The following is a 22,939-nucleotide window of genomic DNA, read 5'->3' on the forward strand; positions in this document are numbered from 1 at the left end:
GAAGTAGATTTTGCCTACTCACACTAATTTTTAAGTAGTTATGATCTTAGACTACTTCTACTTGACAGTTATCAGTTTTGTAGGCAAAAAATAAGCGTAGAATACCTACTTACTTACTTGTGAACCACCACTCCTACTTCTACTTGAGTAGAAATTCCGGCGTTACTTCTACTTGAGTAGCGACGGTGACTACTTTGACCACCTCTGTTCGTAGCATAGTAATTTGTAACGTAGCTCCTGCGCCGTAAATTCTATGTTCGTAGTTCATGAATATTTCAAACTGGTTGGGGGTTGCTGCCGGTTTTGTTTAGGATAGTACACATGACGGGGCTTCAGATTGATTGTTATGTTACTGCATAAGGATGGCGACAAGTGTAGATTGGTCAATGGTCATGCGCATGCTCATGCTCGCGCTTTTAAAATCGCTGAAGTTCGATCGTTTCACAGCATATCTCTCAGCTGGACGTGCCTTTCTGCTCAATGCGACCGCAGCACACGAGTGCATATATTGGTGCTGCAATCAAGATCTGCAGCAGTATAGTAATGCAGGTGTACCGCAAAGAACGAAATTTGTGCTCTTCGTTCGGAAGCGCGTAGTTTTTCAACACCCATATGCGAGAGTGGTAGTAGTTTTGCTCAATGGATCAGGATTTACAAAATGCTATTGACACAGTCGACGCTGCAAGACAGCACAAGTGTGAACTTGAAGGAAAATTACGACAGTTGAACGCCTGCATTTCACAGGTAAGAGTAGGCTATGTTATCATTGTTAGGTCGGACTGTCGGAGTAATGCATTGTGTATCGATCGGTCAATACGAATATGGCTTGGTATATTTCTGTCCTTGGTGTTTTTGCGGCATATACACGGACTCAATGATAATACATGCGCACGGCACGATCTGTGCACATAGCCTGCATATACGAGGAATGAGGATGAGATGAGTGCATCAATGCGTGATGTGCATATGCCGCTGGACAAGGAACTTGCAGATACAGTGGCGGGGGAGATAGTGTAGTGGTTACGATAAGCGCCTAGCACGCATACGGACCGGGTTCGATTCCCGTCGGAGGTTTATCTGGGCTCCTCTTCCCCTGCCGTTGTTCTTACGGCGACAAAAAAGCCCAGACAAAGATCCGACGAAAAAAAGAAAGCACCCACAATGAATGGAAAGAACTAGTAGAAAGGGCCGCGGCTTCAAAGAGATCAACATCGAAAAAGAACTGACATCGGGCAATCTAGGCCGAGGTGGATGTTAGAGTAAAGGATCGCTACTGATGCGTGTCGTTCGACATCCCCCTATCTGTTCATGCCATCGCATTGTGTCTTATCGCATTGTACATTGTGTGTGACTTGTTCAGATCAAAAATATAACCCAACCATGTTATGTTATGTTATGTTACAGCCTTATAAGGATTTTTAAGTCTTGGATCACCCCTCCATGCTATGCCAGTAATCCTGAGCCCCAAGCTGGGAAGCCATGGATATCACTCACAGTTTTACTAATCAGGTCTTTGGTCCGACGTCTGACCCGGTGGGGGTGGGGGATTGAACCCACGATCTACCGATCACGGCATAAGGCGATCAAGAAGCCGGACGCTCCATCATTATGGTGTCTTGTCGGCTGAGTAATTGGTCTTCTCCTTGTATCCTGTGAATCGACATAACAGTGTGGTGTTACAAAATACATATCTTTCATTTTTAATGCCTGCATGCACATTAAATTATGAATCGTGTGAAACACCGTGAGGGCTATGTGCTAGGCAGTTGTAACCTTTAAAAAAACTACAGAAATCATAGGGAGAGGGAGTAGGCATGGGTAACAAAATTTTATATTGCTCTTGTCATATGTCAAACTTACTTCTACAATACAGCTTCTAAGTCTTTATATCTGGATTCATAGATACCTACTAGGCTATTTAACCATAACGTATTGGTATTGCTCAACCATTGCACTGTTTTGTAATATGTATGACTTTCATTCTAGGTATCTGTCACTAGCCGGCAATCGAGAAAGAGTATCGAACAGCACTTCAACACATTACAAGTCAAGGTTCTCTCACAAATTCAACAGAAGCGCAAAGAACTTTTGGACGAGTATGGTGGTCACTCTACTCTCGAAATAGTACCAACCATATAGCATAAGCCATCAATAAATTGAAAAAAAGTCATCAGGAATGATCTAACAATTTGACATTGTAATGATAGGCATGTATCTTATTACTGCAGCCACGTTGAAACTAACATTCATGCGATATTTGTCAGTCAATATTATTATACCTATTGCTCATTGTATATCTTTTCCAGGATCTCAGAAACGGAAAAAGAAGCATTGAAGCCGCTGGAGGATTGCAAGCAGTTCTTAGAAGAAGGGATACAGGAATCTGAAACTGTGGTTGAAAATGGTCAGCAAGTCACATTCCGCGTTATCATGGCGATGAGGAAGTGTTACTTTCCAGTATAAAATGTTTTAGTGTAGTTTGTTTTTGTCTGTATAGCCTTGTCAAGTTTTTCACACCACTTCTACTATCTCAGTTTATGAGCTATGATTTCTTTTGTCTAATTCTGTCAAGAAGGCCTAGGCTAGAAACCAGTAAGCCTATTTGGATAGACTTGAAAGTGATTAATTTGGTGGCAACCACGTTAACTGTTCTCTCTGTCTTGAGTATGAGAAATAGTTTTGAAATTCCGCGGTTGGGCCTATTTCATAAATCAACGACGTACTACGCGGTTATATGTATATACTTACATCGTGTATAATGAAGCTTGTCTTGGGCTACAGACAAATGAACCTATATTAAAAGCACCATTTGTTATCCATTTTTCAAGATACGATGTACTATGCAACTAGAAAGCCTATGTGAGCTCTCACACACAACCGTGTGCGCACAGTGCACAACCGTGATATAGCATAAATGTAATATAATTATATACTTTAATTTTGTAATATAATTGTATAATTATAAATATTAAAATTAGAATTTTAAATTTTATAATTAGAATTATATAATATATTATAATTATTATAGTACTAAAACTATTATAGGTGAAAAATTGCTGCACTCAGATGAAGATTGTAGCCAAGACGGGAGGAAATTGAAAAAGTTCACCAATTCTACGGCTGGTCTGTCTCTTTCCGGGTTAGCATTTGCAATTTCATGACCGATTTCAACCGACAACAATAAATTTTGCCACCTTCTCAGCATACCAGAGGTACCGTCACTGACGGAAGTGGCATCTTTAACTTTCCACTATAAGGAAAAGGACCTTTGTCAAAGTATGTTCGTGGTGTTGCTATGTATGTTGTACATCTCTGTGACAGCTCCGATTCTTTTCTCTGTCAGAAATCTGCGAAGCCATAAAATGCCACGGACAGATTAGCCGACAGGCGCCAATTCAAATAACGGAGCTCGGCCCTATACCGGGTGGAATTGTCGTGTCTTGGGATGAAGTATGTGCTGGTAACTGGAATTTGCAGACACGGCCGTTGAACGCTTTCATATCGTTTCTTAGTGCAATACGGACGAGGTTGCTGAATGGATTGAAGGCGGAAACACTGTGTTGTACAAACTTCAATATTGCCACGGGAAGGTATTTCAAGTTTGACGTGTTTGTATTTCACGATAGGTATCATTCCCTTCAGAACGATTTTTTAAGAATTTCGTCTGATCAAAAGACACGCGCGATTCAGATACAATGAAAACATAGGGCCTATAAATATAGTAATAAAAAGGTTATCCAAAGTGTTGCAAAAAGAGGCATATACACTCGATGAGAAAGAACCTATGCAATTGTAAATAAATGGGCAGACGATGAATAGCCGTGATACAGCACTGGATGTGGGTACTGGTATAGTAATATGGTAATCTCCATACACACCCTATTATTGATCCAGTAAAAGCCGCTTGTATATCTTGACTAGAAGATGTGCAATGTGCATGGTGCTCCAATATCCAGTGGAATATGGTTTTGAATCCCCCTTAACGCCATTACCGTGTCGATAAGGGCATCCTTCCATATCTGATCGCTAGTATCCACAATCCACAGTGCTGGCTTGTCACATATATTTTCTAGTTTGCAATGCTGTAGTGCTGCAAAATGTAGTTTTGCCCACTTGCATCACCTACTCAAGTGACTATATTTTCGGTCAGCTTCCACTTGTACGTACCATTTTTTTGGCAAAATTGCTCACTTGTTAGACTAGGGGTTTTGTAAAATAGAAAATGGTTTAATAAAGAAATATAAAATGTGTGCAGTGTCTGCGTATTATGAGCTTGGATGCATTTTTCGTGATTATTCAGGGATCTCATCTCTTGTAACACGATTCTAAATGACATGAAATCGGTGGGTTATAAAGCGCTGTGTCTCTTTTTGCAGGCCACTTTAGCACCGTCCAATTCGACAAGCATGTATTCTCAATCGCACGGCGCGTTTCGAGACGCGTACACGGGCAGCAACATGTGTTACCGAGTCAAAAAACTTTCGCCAAACACGGCTTACACGTTCCGGTAATTGACTCCTAACATTACAGTTAATACTCGATGCAGATTCGAGTACTCGAACTCCAATCGTTGAGCCGTGCCTCAAGTATGACCCTTGCCATGCGATCAATCTTTGTTTAGAGCAAGCCGTTGCCTCGTCAAAGGAAATGCGGACGATGATAGCCTGGTCGAGTTGGATTGGAGTCCTTGGAGTGTGTATCAAAGCGGAGTTACTACACTGTCTGGATACGGTATTACGATATGATTCGCGTCCGGGGCTCTCGATTATCACCGTTTTCAATTTCAGAATGGAGCTCTGTTAATGAGAGAGAAGGTTATAACGTGCAAGACAAGTCGAGAGTCGCCGTGAAACGTTCGAACGCTGCGCAGATACTTTACTCTAAAGCCGGCGGATACATCATCGGGTATCCGATTACTTTCCGGTGAGGATTGGAATGTTTCGTCGATAATTTACGGGAGCAGTCATAGTACCGACTGAATGTCATACTGAACAGTAACAATACCAGAGGTGTTCAAAGTAGCTGCCGTTACTACTCAAACATAGGTAGAAGTAACACCCGTCAATTTCTAGTGAATTGCTAACCATAGCAGTAGCAATTTCCAAGACATGTCGAAACTAGAGCTCGACTAATATTGGATTTCGGGCCGATACCGATAAAACCGATATCTAACACCTTCACCGGTAACCCCAATACATTAAGCCAACATTCGAAAGAGGGGGGGATCTACCTTAAAAGGCACACTTGCACAACTTCTGAGCATTCATTTGAACAGCTGCATTGTATATTGAAGTTCTGTAACTCCAAGAAGCTCTTTGAACAGCTTTACAGTCATTGTTTGTTATACTTGAACATGAAATGATCTAGAAAGGCTGCATCTGGACACCTGTAAAGTGCAAGCTATATGAAATATATCAGTATTCCCAATGGAAGATTATAGTTTTCCGACTTCCTACCGCCATGTTGTGACGTCACGAAAATTGCCGATGCTTGTTCACCTCGATGGCCGGTACCAATAGTTCTATCAAAGTGTGAAAACTTGATATTATCGGCGAACCGATAATTGGTCGGGCTCTGGTCAAAACTACTTCAAGTGTAAGTACAAGATCAGAGCAGTTGATCGGAGGTGGCTACTTATGAAATTGCATGATTTATCTCGTCGGCTAACACAAAAATATGTTCAGTTACCGGGACTTCTTCGCTTAGTCCAGTAAAGTTATCCCCAGATTACTTTCTACTTTTCACAATCTAGATTGTAAAAAGTAATTAGTTTTACCTACTTGATCACTCCAAAAAGCAGAACTACTTCATTACTGGCCACTTTTGTCTTTTGACTATTTCTGTAATCGTGTAATTTTTTACAATATATATTGCGGTACGGGTAGATGCTTATGCAGACTTGTGTGAACTATTCGTTAGTTGACGGTCAACAAACCAACGTTTTTTTGAGTCGTTCTAGTTCTAGTTGAAGATTTTGAAAATTCAGTAGTTCTGGTTCTAGTTGCCGAATAACTAGAAAGCACGTGTCGTCATTTTGCGTGAATCGAGATACCGGTGTTTTGGTGGGCGATGCTTGTGCAGCCTGAGTCATCACTAGTAACAGTGGCGTAGCGAGCGGATGGTTTTTTTAGGTCGAAATCTCAAACTCGAAACCACGTCCTTTTGAAATGTCAAGTAAAGTCTGATGTTTCCGAGAAAATAAAAATTAATGTGTTGCCTAGGAGAATGAAATCCAGTTCAGTACGGTGTATTAATATTTAAATTTCATTAGTTCTAGTTGCGGATTTTGAAAACTGAGTAGTTCTAGTTCTAGTTGCGAGTTTTAAAAAGTGAGCAGTTCTCGTTCTAATTGCGGATTTTGAAAAGGTGGTAGGTCTAGTTCTAGTTGCGCTTTTTAAAAATTCAGTAGTTTGTACAAGTATGCTATCATGCTTTTTCAAATTTTCTTGATTTGTACTGTTTTATCCAGGACGCAGCTTGGCTTCCAGATCACTTTGATACTTGCTTATTGAGTTGCAAACTGGGCTAACGAAAATTTGTATATAAACTGCTATTCTAGCTATTCGGCTGAATGCGAATGACCAAGCTGTCTCGGTGGAAAGACAGAACAAATTGAGAAGTAGCTGTTAACTGCTACTAACTTTGGTTAAAAACACAGTAGCGGCGAACCTGATATTATAAAGATGTCGTTATGAATTCATACACACAGTAAGAGCTTCCGTTAATTTTGAAATATTATACAGGAAGTGACTTTTTTCAAGCTCACTCTGCCATGATGACTCCTGAAACATTATCTAATGTGCCACGGTTGTTACGATGCGACTGAAATAGCAGCACGAGTATTTTTAACAACTCGCATGCTATGATCAGGCCGGCACACCCAACGCAACAATTTTACTAGACTTATTAACACATAAACTTTTGAGCATGACTTGATGTTCATGCGGTCGGAAAGTTTATCTAGTCGAATATATGTTTCCCTATTTATCCTTAGTTGCATCCATAGGGTATGAATGATACCGATACCATAATAATTTGCTATCTGCCTAAACTACCAAATCTATTTGTGCAAGCACGTTCTAGGTTATTAGTTATTAATGTAGCCACAAAGGGTTATTAATTACCTGTACATTTGTAGAAATAAGTTGAGGTAACCTAATAATTGTAATTTTGTCGAAAACGCAACGAGTTTGCCAGCGACTGCGAGTAGTGTTTGGTGGCTGCCCTTACTCATATCAACTTTATCAGAGGGCATGGGTCTGTAGGCATCTAGATATTTGCAGGCCTTCCTGATTATGCGGTTATGTTAATTCTCATGTAAATTATGTGACTATGCTTATTGCTAAATCGCATGCAAATTCAACACGCAATTTGCGCAAATTGTGTGAAACTAATCCGTTCTTGAACTTGAAAATTTGAAAGCGGTGTCTACCAATTGTGCGTAAGAATATGCAATCCTATGCTCTCTGATAGTATCAATGTCTATTTACAGAATAGAAGTCGAGGGCAAATCACACAGCTCAGGAGACGGATTCGCCCTTATAGCAGAGATGGACTCGCTCAGCGCGTCCATTATAAAAGAAGGTTCTCTCTGCGTCACCGCTGAAGGTACCGTCGTGACGGACACTTTCTATCACACGACCACAATGCTCTTTTGCTTATTCAGGAAAGATATTCATCAATGGTGTCGAGTCCAAGACGAGATTCTGTAACTTTTGCCGGTGAGTCACGCTGTGCGAATGATGTCATGAAGTCTTTCGAAAGTTAGGCCAATATAAAGTTGCTAGAGCTGTGATGGTGTTACAATCGCTGTGTCACAAATATGATGCGGGATAAAAGATTTGATTGTGTTTTATGTTATGTATTATATAGCCCGCTGTATTGCATATGTATGGAACATTGAATGGCTCTCATATTCACTACTTAGTAACTTGAGCTCATGGACTATTAGAATTCTTGGCATCCGGCGAAACTGTTAACACCACAATTTAGTATTTCCTTCTTTGTTAGGATACTCTTGGTTTGCTCATTAATCATGTACCCGATGATGAGTCTGTGAGCAAGTTTATGAGCGAATTTACCAACAAAATACTGTCTTATGCTCTCAGGAACAGCATGGTGCGTTTCAACGCGCAGGAAATCAAATCTGACGAACACAACGACTCTGGAAGTAAAAGAGTGAAGTCAAAATCCTCCCACGTAGTACTACGCGTAACCATCACCATGAGTGATAAGGAAGCGGTCTTCAATTGGCGAATCCCGGCGACTTCTGTAGCCGAAAACGCGGCGGGCAGGCATTGCCTCGGATTCGCAGCGTCGTTCAAGGCGCAGGGTTGGAAATTCAATGTTATTTGATCTGATATTGAGTGGCACGCGGTGATGTGATTAGGGTTGCGAGGGCTGGGCATCAGAATTACAGTATTTTCACCAAGTGCAATGAAATAGCTACATTTAAAAATAACCTATTGTATTTAATGTGGTTTTTGTGGTAAAGGCAGGCCACATACCGTACTTGAACTTTCTTCGTCATTTTACTATTATGGCGTTGTGATGAATGATACTAGACTCGACTCGAATCCTAATAGTTAAAACGGTATTGTATCACCCAGGTACTAAATTTTGCCCAGCCCTTGATCTAAGTGTGGTAATGGACTGTCTATGCAGAATTTGTCGTGCAATTCAAAGACCGCTATTCTACTGACGGGCGTGTTTTTTGCCGCCACTTCTCTACTGCTGCTTCTGTTTTGTATATCTTGCCCATTATGAAGCATTGCGATGGTGATATTATTCAAACTGTATTTTAGTGTGACATACATTAGCAGATCTCCACTTGGGCCTTACGTAGGCCTCTGTTTTTGAAGTTGCATTCGTAGCCATTTCTCGCCAGTACAGTCCTCGTTTTCTTGCATTTTGCATCGAAATCTTGTCTTTTTAAATTTGTTGTGATTCGGTATTGTATTGTGTGTATATTTCAAGAATATTATATAGTTCCTCGTACTGCTGAGTTTTATTTTCCCTTGTTTATGCTACGCTGTTGTTTTCAATAAGGTCGCGATGTCTGATGCATTTTCAAAGTGTATCTATGCAGTAGATGAAATATAATCACCTGGTACACTGCTTAGCGGCTACTATGAACCGTGTACTGACGAAATCAGTTGCAAGGTCCCTGGAGAATTGAACCTTCACGTGGTGAGGTGACGTGGGCAAGAGTTGACAGCGAGAACATTCAGATTCAGTTGGGCTTGAGGAAGTTGATGGTGTGCTCTATTGTCTGATCATGTACTTGGGGACAGCGTTTTATCGAAAATGTAGGCTTGTGTGAGTTATAGCGTGCGGTCGATCGTCGTTGAAATGCAATGTTTATAGGCTGTTGGATTGCTGTGATTTGTCTTTGCGGATATGCGGATGGCGCTCGCGACTTGGTTACGAAACTGCTGGATGGTTATCAGCGAGGCGTGCGTCCGGCGAGCGGATTCAATGAAAGTGTTGATGTTCGATTTAGGCTGGTTCTAAACGAACTCATCGACGTGGTAGTATTATAATAGTATGTTAAACCTAATGATATCCTATGTATTGCACGTCCTCAGTGCTAAGTAAACTACCTTGTTCCACAATTCTTTAATCACGTCATGGTAAAATGGACTAATTTCTTTCATAAATTATAAAATGCCACCCGTATCGGGATAAACTTGCACATGCAGGGTTATGCGGTGTCGATATTATGACGTCAAGAGCTGTGGAGCATAGCGAAAATACTTATCTAATTTATCAAGCGGAACAAAAACCAGCATCGAAGCAGGCAACACGGGGCACACGGTGTTCCAAATCCTGCAGACGGTTCAATATGGTCTCGTCAGTTGTCACCCTTTCCGTAATTGATCAATGACTATATATTTATGCAGCAGGCTCGGCCATTTGTGACATAGATTCCCCACGCAACAATCCTTTCGTCATGTGGATGTGGACTGTGGAAAGTGTCCTGTATTTTGCGTTGTCGGCTGGCGCGAATGGGGCCAGAGTGCAGCCTACCAAAAAATTATATCAGCAATTTGAAAGTATAGCCAGCGTGTACAGGATTACACGTTTGTATCACAGCCGCGCTAGGACGTCTAAAATCAACGTTTTGGTGTATTGAAGATAGAATAAATCGATACTCTAACAATTAGGCCCACTATCGAATTTCAGGACGAAGTTTCTCAGAAGATCGAAACGAAAACTTGGTTGCACCACCGTTGGACAGACCTACGATTAAAGTGGAACCCTGATCATTATGATGGACTGCAACTCATTCGAATACCCGCTGAAAAAATATGGCTGCCATTTTTTGTGTTATACAACAAGTACGTTTTGGGAGTGGGGAATCATGGTCTATGTATCGACTATCGCGTATAACTAACTAGCCTACTGTAAACCTCCAACCTCCATGAAGAGAAGAATTAGTCCCATCGGGCACCGTACCGGAGATTTAACTGTCTGTAAGAGCCTGTTGACAATTATTTCCCCAGGTAATGAATAGTAGGGATGGTGTGAACCTCTGAAAGGTTCAGGCTCGTGTGAACGCGAACCTTTTTGAAAGGTTCTGTGTGAACGCGAACGTGAACCTCATGACGTCACGTGACGTCATTATGCTAATTCTAACCCTACATTTCAGTGAAGTGGTAACCCATTTGTACACGATACCTAGCGACGACATTATGCCACAATGCTGAAGGACATACTGCCGCTTTGCACGTCGCCAAATGGAATAATGAAATGATATAGGCTAATAATACCGTGAAATAAATATCTTTCGTCGCTTTGCCAACAATTTCGACAAGGACTTATCAGGGAATATAAGCTGACGCCTTAACGACCTTGGCCAGACCGGACAATGTATTCGGCGTCTGAGGATTCCTACATTGATAGTGAGCAGAGTGTAAAACTTGCTACCGATATTACGCCATTAACATGTTAGCCTATACAAGATGAGTCATTACCTCAATCGCACGGATTTGGTTTTAATGATTAGGTAAAAATATGAAGTCAAGACTGATCCCCCGTACGCCTGCTAAAGTTTTCACATCAGAAAACGATATCAATCTCACTGATTTGGTGAATAATCATCATTCGCTGACTACCTATTTCACCCGCGATGTTGTGTGATTGCGGGTCAAGCTCACAGCAGTCACTTAATACTCACCAACGGAAAGCTGGATATTTCGAGCAATCTTTTGTAATAGAGCAAGTAAAACTTTTGAGATTGTCAAGGTGCATGCTCGTTTAGTGTAGATTTGTTATGCTGCCAGCGCCCTGCATAGAGCGGCCCGCATTAAAATGCAATAAATTTGAATCAAAGATGTTATAATGAAGTGAAAATTGTAAGATATGAAAAGGTTCACAGTGCAGAACCTACCAAGGTTCTGTTGTGAACGCGAACCTCTAAATTTCCGAGGTTCACACACAGAACGCGAACGTGAACCTCACGTTCACACCATCCCTAATAAATAGTATAAATGTGCATTGTTACCATTCAGCAGGACCGAAACGAGACTTCGTCAGCCCCCCAAAAAAGTTAGCCCTGGGACCCCATAGGGTGATAAACCAATAAAATGGGGGCCTAGCCCCCCATAACCCCAATCAGCCGATACTTTTTACTCCTACTTATCAGCGTTATTTGTTTTCCTGTTTTGTGAGTCAGCTTGTGTCGCATAAACCGCGCCAGGCGCGAATAATTTATATAATTCATGATTGAATCGATCAATATGATCGGGAATTGCATAGATATTGCTATCAATTTTTTATCCTCTCTCCGCTCACGTAATCAGATTTACCAGTAGAGCTGAGTGAGGTGCTGGTAAAATGTATAGGGCTCGTAAATAATAATTAAACTTAATAATTGGGACGGTATAATGACGTCGTTACATGATGCTATTTCGTGACCTCCTGTCTGCTATGCTAAAAGATTTGAAATCGTCCAAACGTACTAAACTAAAAGACGCTCATGATTTCAAATTGGTATTTCTGCACTGGCAAATAATTTTTCTCTGCGGGATGGCATTTGTCTTGTGGGGTTCAGATTGTCAGGACAGGATCATTTGGCGCCAGCCATTTAGGTGCCTATGGACATTTAAACATATATCTATATTGTATATATAGGCTATCGAAGTTTTCGGTCACCATAGGGGCAGTCCTTTCTGGCCAAGGTTTCATCGCTGCCGATCGTTCTGACACACTTCTCGGAGTTGCATGTTACAGGGCCTAAAACTTCATATGTATTGGTGCGTCGTGGCGCGGTAATGGCCGACGCCGAAATGACCATTTCTATAAGTCATGCGTATTTGTTCTTCGGGGGGAAGGGTATAAAATAATCAAGATATAAAATTTGCATGAAACGTCATTAGAAAAATACTACATAATTCATGTTAATTCACGAAATAATTTTGGGCCCCCTTCAAGCTCGCCCCCCCCCCAATTGAGGGATTTAGGGTGCGGCAGTTACGGTCCTGCCATTCAGTATATGATATGCCAACATATCCCAACTGAGAATACCTGAAAACATTTTAACGGCAGTGCGGATGGCGACTTCACAATTTCCAACCCTCGTCAAGTCAAAATATTCTACAATGGCACAATCGAATGGTTTCCACCGGCAATGTATCGTAGCTTCTGTGAAATCGAGGTAGGCATGCACTCGTGTATCTATTCAATAGTGTAGTTTGCATGATCTATCGTCGGTTAATCATGAATCATATAGTGTCATAGCCATGCACGGCGCGATTCAAATTTATCAGCCATATCAGTCATATTTTTCTGCCGGTTCCGTTACGAAAAGTATTTAACTGTAACCAGCAGTAATGCTAACCGGTTCGTGATTTGTGAGACAGTTCCATAGAACCAGCCGAATCCGGTTACTGACCGTAGCCTTAACTGTGCGATATATCACCAATTCACCATTCACCAATTAGTCTACTATTTTGCCAATACGTTTAATTAAACTGGTGCCTCGAGCAGCAGACTCTGTACGACCTAAACATATTCTGCAGTAGACCCTATATATTCATAACACTTTGTATTGGGGATGGATAAGATACCCTATATATATGATGGATAAGATACACATATATAGTATTTGCTTGTAAATCATCATAACCCAGTTTAGGACAGGCTAGGGCTGCATTTATAAAACAAACGTTGTTTTAAAACACTTTGTTTAAAACATGATATAAACAATATGTTTTACACAAATGCCTTGCGAATTTTTTTCCAAACGTTGTCTAATTATCCCCTAATTGTGTCAACATCTGAAATGTCATGTAGTATGAGCCTACGGACGATTTGCACCCATAATAGTCGACGTATACGATTGGGGGTGGGGGACCCTCGAATTCGTCGTCGTTTCAACAGTTTTAGCTCGTAGATACAGATCATTGGTACGGAATTGGTCTTCTGATGATGATTACCGCCGACCGTAAAAATGCTGCATAACGGTGTAGTCCTAGTTAAATATCTATTAGTCTGTGTATTACAGTGGTCTGAAGCCCTTTTCGTCGATAGAGCATTATTTATCCAATATTTTCAATCGTCAATGTCAATCCAATGTGACGTTACAATTAAATATTCGTGACGTCGTGGGTAAAAAACAATAAAACATGATTTAAACAAGGGCTTTATTCCTTTAAACATGTTTGTTTTAAATGCAACCCTAGGGCAGGCTAATTAATATTTGGTTACCTTGAAAATTGGAATTCAAATCTACGGTTGTTAATTAAATGTTGTCACATTGATGGATAGGGGTACGTATAGTATGTAGGAATGTAGCCTATGCATGAAGTCAAATCTTGTCCGTTTGCAAATCGCAAGTGGTGAGTGCCAATCGACTCATCACGTGAATAATAATCCGATGCCATAAATTTAAGAATTTCGTTCCAGGTCGCCAATTTCCCCTTTGACACGCAAAATTGCACAATGAAAATCGGACCATGGACGCGTGGAATGGACCTACTAGATATGGTTAACATGGACGGCAAAATTACGTGAGAAGACCTTCGCATAGGCTACTATATATCATGGGTTCTCATATAGCCTACTTTTTTGTCGCGACCCGCAAAAACTGATAAAATAAGGAAATATGAAGGACATAGCATAGACACAGGAGTAATGAAAAGCAAATATAATAATGTATTGTAAAAATCACAAGCTTTTTTCTGATTTCTTGAAATCGAGTTTTGACCGATAATGGATACCTTCAAGATTGACTATGACTTAAAAAATATGTTTCCTATACGGTATCTGCATGTCAGTTTATTTTCTCTTCCTTTGTCGGAGTGTCTATGTAATATATGGCAGCTCTCAATTCCGATACCATTCACTGACCGGGGCTGCATGATTCGAATATTCATCGGGAACTAATCTACTTGCCCATTGCTTATACTGGTTGCCGAGTAATATCCTCTACTACCACGCTTGTCAGTTTACTAAAATCATCGCAGGGATCATATTTGCGAAGAACCCGACATCAGTGATTACAGTTCTAACGGAGAGTGGAGGCTACTGTCTACCGGATGTTATAAACATTACCTGGAGTACGACTGCTGTGTAGGTAGGAGTATTGCGCTGGTTTATTTTTAGGATCGTTTTAAGCTTATTGGAGTTGACTGTATTATATGCATATTGCGTGACTTACTCTGTATATATTAGTCAGACTCTTCACGTCAAAAAGTTCTAATGTCTAATCAAGAACTGATCCTGGCACCCAGACTAGACAGCAAGAAAATTTTATTTTCAGCTTTTTCAAATTAGATTAGAATTATAATTATAACCACACAGTTTTTTTTCAAATTAGATTAGAATTAGAATTACTGAATTTCCAAAATAAACTTGGAAATTGAATGAAATGCCTAATGAGAATGAAATACAACAAAATTCAACTGTATGGTTAATGTCTGTACACTAAGCTTGGCTCATTTCGCACCATACAGTTCTGCTGCATGGCTGATAATTCTTTCCGATGGAGCTGATGCTGCAGTCACGCATAAGAGCAGGGCTGGCTAGCTGCGACCGTAAAAGGGAAATTGTGCGGCCGTCGACATGTAACTTAATTAGTATTTGTTGGCGGTCGTCGACATCGAAATTAAAATTACGAATTGACTCTCAAATTTTTGAAAGATGTTATATAATCTCGAAAATTTCTGCGCGCTGCGCGCTGCGCGCTGCGCGCTATTCAATGTGGCTTCCATTTCTATTATATCACAGTAATGCCCTTTGCAATCTGACCCCTAAGTACGTATATGTGGAACGCAGTGGGAAATGACGCACCCCATATGGAAATATCAACGTGGACTCGTGTTCTCCCAACATAAAAATGTTTCTAGTACGTTTGGGCGATTTCAATATCTTTCCACTATACCGACATTTCGACAATCCTGATGTGATGTCAACAAATAACTGCATGCAACAAAGTGACCAATAACAATATTGTCCCACTCGAAGATCCATCATCATTTATAACTTGCCCTAAATTTTCGTAAGCACCACCTCTATCGACGCTACCGGTGAATCTGATCACATGGGCCAGGAAAGGATAAATGTTTGATGGTAACATGTGAAACTACTAATCCTAACAACGAAATTCATTCGCAAATCTGAAACAATTTTCGGGCGTGGCGCGGCCATATCGATTCCTACAAACTATATTCCAAACATGACCATGACCACTCTCGATTTCGGCGCGATATAGTTAGCCGATATGAATAAATACATTAATCCGGAGTTCACCAGAAATGGACATGGGCATTGGACAGTTCGTCATGGGCATTTGGCGTCCAGTTAGTTCATTATAGGAGTATCCCCTGGAATGCGACTGTGGGCGACATGAGTAATCGAAATGCGGCCGTGAATAGCAAAAAGGTTGGCCACCCCTGTACATGGAGTTATCGCGCAGCAGTCCTGAGATGAGGAAAACGATTTTTCTTTTCCAGTAACTCAAGATATCACAGTCCACGCTCTCACGCGCTGCTGGGAAATATCTTTCCAATTCATCCTTTAATATATTTTATTTGGTTGGATCTGAAGCAATCTTTCTCTTTTTTCCTGATGTAGTTGAGTGCATGAAAAAGAACAAGCCCGTGTTAACTCGCTATCTCTTTTTCTTCGCAGTCGGGCGAACTATATACTGTTCTGTTTGTGACGGAAACTAGAAGAAAAATTAGAGTATAAAAACATTTCACAAATTAGGTTAGATTTAGAATAAGAGCATGGAATTATTTCACAAATTAGATTTGAATTATAATTTAGTCTTAATTGATAACTAGAATTATCTAGTTGTCCAAGTCTGTTGGTACCATGTAGCACCAATGCCCGGGAGTTATGACGATGCATATTCCGGCAGAATCTTGCTAATCCACGCTATTGGCATCGCAAAATTCCAGCTATTTGTAAAATCCGCATATCATCAATCATGCCTATATTTTGACCATAACCTTAACCGAACTCATCGATCCCAGTTTTTATAAATACTTTTTATGATTCTAGAACCGTACGTGGACATGACGTATCACTTTGTGATTCAGCGCCGTCCGATGTATCTTCTCATGAGCATTATGATTCCAACGATGTTGTTTGCTGCCCTGACAAGCGCCGTTTTTTATTTGCCCTCGGACGGGGCCGAGAAAATGACGCTCAGTGTCTCGCTATTGTTGACGCTTGTGCTATTTTTGCTTGTGATTGGTGAGTAATTTTGACCAATTGCATACCTGTTAGGCCGATGCAAATGTTCATTCGATGCATCTTGATCGTTTCTGCAGATATCGAATGGAATACTCGCTCATGTTACACGTATATAGAGTCCTACAATTCCACAGCGAACCATGGCCTCAATATAGCAGGCCCAGATGTGGTTAAAGTGTCATCGTTGGTACCCAATTTGAAGTAGAAGTAGAAGTGACGAATTTCAGGTAATAATAAGTATTCTGATGCCCCTTATTTCACGTTCCAATTGTATCTTACGTAATTAGGTTATCACTTGAAAATCTGGGTAGAGGATAAAAACATGATATCTTATCGACATGAGAAAATCCTTTCACCTTATGGAGGCCCACAGGTCGAATTGTATACGTTGTGTGACATTATTGTTCATTGCAGTGGACACGATCCCATCAACCGCGAACGGAGTCCCGCTGTTGGGATCGTACATTTTATTCACTATGATCTTGGTCACTCTTTCGATCATCATCACGATATTCGATCTCAACCTACATTACAGAACACCCTCGACCCATACAATGCCACCTTGGCTTCGAAAGGTATTCCAACGGAGAAAATATATTTCCGATTCCCTAATTCTCGAAATTATTTTATTCACTGTAGACCTTCATCACTATTCTACCGAGGAAACTGCTACGTATATCCATAAAATTATTCGATACACACCATTCCGCGGCGGATAGGAAGGTAGATTCAAGATACGTGTCAGGTCTGTGATATTTCTTGACTCGGCGTGGTGCAAGTTACGAAGTTTCCGAGCGCTACCTTGGCTGCGTTAACTTTTCTAATTCAGAAATATCGGGCCGCAACAGTGCGGTGGAACAAAGCGCCTACATGAAAAATCCAGATTCTAGGAAAGCAATGAATGAATTGGCCACAGTGGCAAAACGCTTTGAGAGCCAAGAGACAGCCACCGAGGTGAGAGTTTGCTCGGGGCTATATGCCAAGATCATGATTCGCGTCAGTCTATCCCGTTATTAAACGCTATATGCAGTTTCGCAGCCAATTCATGGTGTTGTAGACTCAATTTCACATTTGATACAGTTACAAAATGCTGTGAATTATTTCGCGATTAAGCATAGCCATTTCCCGAGTAGTAATTACATTTCGATTCCATTGATTGTGGTGCTCGATTCCTTGGCGAAGTTCCCGAAGAATACTGATTCAAGATATCAACTTAGCGGCATGGTCATCTATATTATAGCTTCGACAAAGTATACCTAAAATATTTTCCGATAAGTTGTTGCGTAATAGTGCAATAGGCACTTGCGCAGCTTTCACTGTTTTGAATGGCGAAGCTAGTTTCACGTTTCACGCGATAGCTGTATATTTAGTGTTTATAGCAGTGGCTCCCAACCTTTCTATATGTTCGAGCCGCATTTCATACTGCAGAGTACGTATGCAGCCGCATTAAAACACTCGAGTGGGCTTCATATAACGATCAAATGATGATATCTAGCTAGACTACCTCTGGATCTCACAATCCAGCTAATCCAACAGCATGCACATTGACTTCTATAGATTCTATATCGATATGTTTTAGCAGTGATAGACGCAGATCCGCGAGTGCTTTACATTGAATAAACTGAAAATGCATATCATTACTATAACATACTATTGTGTCGTTTTGTGATAGCTCTTCAGTACATAATGCACAAGTTTGCGGGGAATTATACGCTGGGTAATATTGGCCTTATTGTAATTTATACCTGACTGTAAGCCGTTATTTTGATGTATATAAAATTGTGTCGAAATTTACTCTTCACAGAGACGATGTATGAAGGTCTATATGACAAGCAGAACTCAAGATATATCCTTGTCTGACGGTTATTCATCCATGCGTTTGACGCTAGTCTGCAAGATTTCTCTCCCGGTTTTCAGAAGCGACCCTGGACGGCATTAAACATAACTCATATCCCTCATTTTAGCATTCATATACAGAAATTGAGTGACTATAACTATTGATAGAAAAAGCACCGTAACTGGCGCATCCCAAGCCCCAGGGGGACGAGATCGGAGGGGGCCCAAAATTATTCCGTGAATTAGCATAAATCATAGAGTATTTTTAGAAAATTTATGCAAATGTTTCAAAATTTTTTCGCGCTGGGCGCGAATTTAAGTAGACAATTTGGGCCATATAACATGCGACTCCAAGAAGTGTGCCAGAACGATCGGCAGCGAGAAAACCTTGGCCGAAAAGGTCTATGCCCTTATGCTGACCGAAGACTTCGTTATATATACAAAATACATATAGGTTTAATTGTCCATAGGCGCCTAATGACTGGCGCCGAATGTTCCTGTCTTTGCAATCTGAACCTCACAAGACAAATACCATCCCGCTGGGAAAAAATTTATGCCAGTGAAGAATTACCAATTTCAAATCGTGTGCGCCTCTTAGTTTAGAAGCCTACGTTTGGGAGATTCCATATTTTTTGATAACGCAGACTGGAAGTCACGAAATAGCATCATTTAACGAAGTCATATCAACGGGTCCGCCCGCCTGAATATGTTTAATTATTATTTACGGGCCCTCCCGTTTTCAAGACACTTCACTCAGCTCTACCGGTAAATCTAATTACGTGAGTAGAGAGGACAATAAATTGATAGCCTAATATATATGCAATCGCCGATCTGATTGACCGATTTTATCATAAATTATCGAAAATTTTCGCTCTTCGCGCTCTACTCACAATACAGTAGAGATGATTTCGTGACAAACGCCAACAACTTTATGGGGGTCGTTTTATCACCCTATGGGAGCCCAAGACCCACGTTTTTGGGGGCCTGACGAGGTACTGTTTCGTTCTTGCCAACGGGTATACGCCCGAAGATGTTTAATTATTATTAAGTGGTCCTACCTTTTCAAACACACCTCACTCAGCTCTACCGGCAAATCTGATTACGTGAGCAGAGAGAAGATAAAAATTGATAACAATATATGTGCAATACCCGATCATACTGACCGATTCAATCAAGAATTCCGGAAATTTTCCGCGCTTCGCGCGCTTAGGTCACAAAAGCTAATTCAACAAGCAACCAATAACGAATATGATAAATAGCGGTAAACAGTGTATCGCTGGAGGGGGGGTCTGGGGGCGAAACCCCCCGGAAGTTCGGCCTATTACCCTATGGGGGGCCCAAGACCAACGTTTTTTTTTTTTGGGGGGGGGGGTGACGAAGTGCTGTTACGGCCCTGCATAGAAACAAACAACAAATGTCGTCTATTATATTTTCGTGGCATATTTAGAGGATAGCTTCACGGTTGGGAATCACTGGTATATAGTATAACTCGCGTAGGCAGTGCCACACCCAGACCAAGAAGTAACAAAAATATATTTAGTTTTTGGCATTCGGACTGATCAAAATTGAATACCTGAGTCAGTCGATTCCGAAACGAGTATTCGACTTCGAGTTGAGTCGAGTGTTCGAGCATCACTCGTTACGAAGTCACAAGTATATGGGTGATGCGGAAAGCTCCACGTGCCCACACACGAATTAACGCCAGTTATACACATCACTTAAAGATAATTTGATATTTTTTGACCATACAAATTTCATTGGACTTTGCGGCAATGCTGTGGAATATCATCTTCTCTAATGTGCGTAGCTTCATGTACTACATGTTTTGGATGCTGTGACACGACCTTTTGACCTGTAAAGGCTTCCGTGTTGAAAAAATACATCGAAACTATAAATGTCGTTGATACGTTGACTCTTATGGCTGGTTGCATAGATCACGATCAATGCTTGATGGCAGATTATATAATACGAATCATCAGCGTTCCGCGCATATATGACCATCAGGCCATCATCATTGTACCCAGAGCCAGTTCTCACGATTGCACGATGAACTGTATGACTGTACGATTGGTCGTTTTGAAATCAGCTTTCACACGTACTTTTTCGAAGTACTCAAGTAGTTTTCCTCTACTTCTGGTACTTACTCAAGTAGATCTTTTTTCGCTACTTCTACTTCTACTTCGTGATATTTTGTGTGCTACTTACTTACGTTTCGCTATGTTCAGTTTGTCAAGTAGAAGTAGTAAGAAAGATAGCCTGATGAATTTTGGGGCTGTTTTCGCGTAGTACCAACATTTAATTTTCATAAAAGTCATGTAATGCCCAGAAGTTTCGTTGCGCTTCGCGCACGGCAGATGTGTTTTAACGAAAGTAAAGCTGAATATAATTTGGATACCGGGCTGCGTGGTTCCGTTCATACCGCATAGTCGCCTATATATCAAATATTTCATCTCAGTAAGTATAGCCCCTCATAACGTTTGACACTGGTGTTTCGCAATCTAGCAATTACCTATTATACCTAGCTCTAGCAGCCCATGACGTGTCCTAATCTGGAAAAGTGGACTTTGACTTTATTTAAGGTTTTGAGCATGAGCATGAGACCTGTTTTAGCAGATCAACGTTGGAGCTTTCTAGCCAAAAGACATGAAATCTATTTTCAGCTTTTCAGAACTAGTATTTGTATTTTTCGTTCCATTACGAGTATTATACGTTGAGTTCTAATTATAGTTTCAGTTCTTTGCCTTAATTTTTCGAAAATAAAGCTATACACTATATGGAATTTTCACGATCTGCCATATTTTTAATTAACGTATACTAATCTCGCAAAATGTTAAAGCCGTATCCGACATAACTTCTCCGTATTGCTCTTCGACTGAACTAGAGGCCTTATCATGTGGGGGAGGGCGCCATGCCATGATATTTTTTAAAACGGGGTGTTCGAGAGAACAAAGGATTAGTATCGCATTTCCATATCAATACTATCATATACATCCCATGATATGAACGACCGCTTATTCTGTCAATAATGGACACCTCCTGGCGGGATGCATCATAGCTCCATTTGCAGCTTTTGACAGTCCATGCGAACGAATTACGATCGTTTTCACTACTACTTACTTGAGTAGATTTAAAGTCAGTCAATTCTATTTCCACTTCAGGTAGTATTAAGTTGCTTATGAAAGACGTAATTCTACTCGTACTTGAGTAGATTTTTTTCGCTACTTCAACTTCTATTTGAGTAGCTTTCTTGACTATTTTGTCCACCTCTGCACACGTATGACTTGATATTGACTCTCGTTACAGAAAGAAACAGAATGGAAGTACGTTGCTATGGTGTTGGATCGCTGTCTCCTGCAAGTATTTGTACTAGCCTGCACACTTGGTACCGTTGTTGTGTTTGCGAAAAGGTTGATCGAGTTCAATTACGAAGACGAAAAATTTAAGAACGCAACGATGGCGAACGATATCTTCTGAATCACAGAATAGGGAATTGTTCGAAACGTATCCAAATCTTTGTTGATCGTAGAACTTGACACATCTGTGTATCCTATTGTTTATATACTACCTAAATGAATCATCACCTATTGTGACACATCAGTGTTGGACTGTTGGTGTGTTCCTTGTACAAATGCAAAAAATGAATCTTAAAATAACATATGTTTAAGTCTCAAATTTGTGAAATATATGTTATTTCTTGTCCTAGCCGTCTATCAGTTGAAGACGGGTGGCAAGTAATTGATGAGTGTGATAGTCTTCCTGTAGCATACAACGGTGCTTCCACATCGCGAGCTTCATATTATATTATCTTCCGACATCATACACGGTCCTGTGCGTGGAGACATGTTTGACATAGGCACTTGGCAGGATGGAATAAATGACTTGACCGCTTCAGACCTATGAATGAAAACCTCATTCTTTCCCTACATATGACCATGTGTATAATTGATGCCGATTTGCCAGATTTTGATGGCGTGCGAAATGTATGTAAAAGGCCCATTCGTGAACAGTAACACACGGGCCACTATTCAGTTATCGTCCGAGACCGTTCATGCTTCGTTCGTCATCAGGAAATGAAGATATTTTGTATACCAAAAGTCTATGTAAGATTTTATTATATCTGCAATCGCCGCGATTATGATTTCGTCGGCAAATAAGTAATTTCCGATATTGCTAATCACTAGACTTCATTCTGGTACGGTCACAATTCTACGTGACGTTGTAAATACACATGTGTACTCGAGAGATAATTTATATATTAGCAAGTCGGTACCCAATCGTGTTTTTGTGATATTGCGGCGCATCAGATAAATGGCTTGGATTCTACGCGGTCGTTCTTGAGTTGAGGATATCTAGTGACCTAAAATTTTGGTTCTCTTCAAGATTATTGCAACGTACAAAT

At 40.7% G+C, this 22,939-nt stretch overlaps 2 protein-coding genes across 2 annotated transcripts; both read left to right on the forward strand.

Moving 5' to 3' along the window:
* Positions 1 to 489: 489 nt before the first annotated feature.
* LOC145452221 (cytokine receptor-like factor 3) lies at positions 490 to 9,117 on the forward strand. The gene is made up of 13 exons (XM_080330447.1): positions 490 to 744; positions 1,987 to 2,096; positions 2,307 to 2,404; positions 3,046 to 3,139; positions 3,203 to 3,276; positions 3,344 to 3,450; positions 3,513 to 3,590; positions 4,377 to 4,507; positions 4,622 to 4,731; positions 4,788 to 4,923; positions 7,493 to 7,608; positions 7,667 to 7,721; positions 8,109 to 9,117. The coding sequence occupies exons 1-13, from the start codon at positions 640 to 642 to the stop codon at positions 8,353 to 8,355; spliced, it is 1,461 nt and encodes a 486-aa protein (XP_080186573.1). The 5' UTR covers positions 490 to 639; the 3' UTR covers positions 8,356 to 9,117.
* An 82-nt stretch (positions 9,118 to 9,199) lies between these two features.
* On the forward strand, positions 9,200 to 22,357 carry LOC145452223 (acetylcholine receptor subunit alpha-1-B-like). Its single transcript, XM_080330448.1, has 11 exons — positions 9,200 to 9,308; positions 9,367 to 9,530; positions 10,186 to 10,340; positions 12,550 to 12,658; positions 13,909 to 14,012; positions 14,469 to 14,578; positions 16,510 to 16,704; positions 17,119 to 17,279; positions 17,344 to 17,449; positions 17,534 to 17,658; positions 21,844 to 22,357. The coding sequence occupies exons 1-11, from the start codon at positions 9,278 to 9,280 to the stop codon at positions 22,012 to 22,014; spliced, it is 1,431 nt and encodes a 476-aa protein (XP_080186574.1). The 5' UTR covers positions 9,200 to 9,277; the 3' UTR covers positions 22,015 to 22,357.
* Positions 22,358 to 22,939: the final 582 nt, after the last annotated feature.

The sequence above is a fragment of the Botryllus schlosseri genome, chromosome 12 (assembly GCF_051294905.1).
Source record: "Botryllus schlosseri isolate E-star chromosome 12, Bs_hap1, whole genome shotgun sequence".
Classification (NCBI taxonomy): domain Eukaryota; kingdom Metazoa; phylum Chordata; class Ascidiacea; order Stolidobranchia; family Styelidae; genus Botryllus; species Botryllus schlosseri.

What these genes read in the sequence shown, in the direction of transcription:
- LOC145452221 (XM_080330447.1), top strand. Translation starts at nt 640, where the DNA reads ATGGATCAGGATTTACAAAATGCTATTGACACAGTCGACGCTGCAAGA. An exon ending in GCTGGTCTGTCTCTTTCCGG is followed by an intron (nt 3,140 to 3,202) that starts GTTAGCATTTGC and finishes CCACCTTCTCAG; the next exon opens with CATACCAGAGGTACCGTCAC. An exon ending in AACACGGCTTACACGTTCCG is followed by an intron (nt 4,508 to 4,621) that starts GTAATTGACTCC and finishes ATCTTTGTTTAG; the next exon opens with AGCAAGCCGTTGCCTCGTCA.
- LOC145452223 (XM_080330448.1), top strand. Translation starts at nt 9,278, where the DNA reads ATGTACTTGGGGACAGCGTTTTATCGAAAAT. An exon ending in GACAGCGTTTTATCGAAAAT is followed by an intron (nt 9,309 to 9,366) that starts GTAGGCTTGTGT and finishes CAATGTTTATAG; the next exon opens with GCTGTTGGATTGCTGTGATT. An exon ending in GCCAAGAGACAGCCACCGAG is followed by an intron (nt 17,659 to 21,843) that starts GTGAGAGTTTGC and finishes CTCTCGTTACAG; the next exon opens with AAAGAAACAGAATGGAAGTA.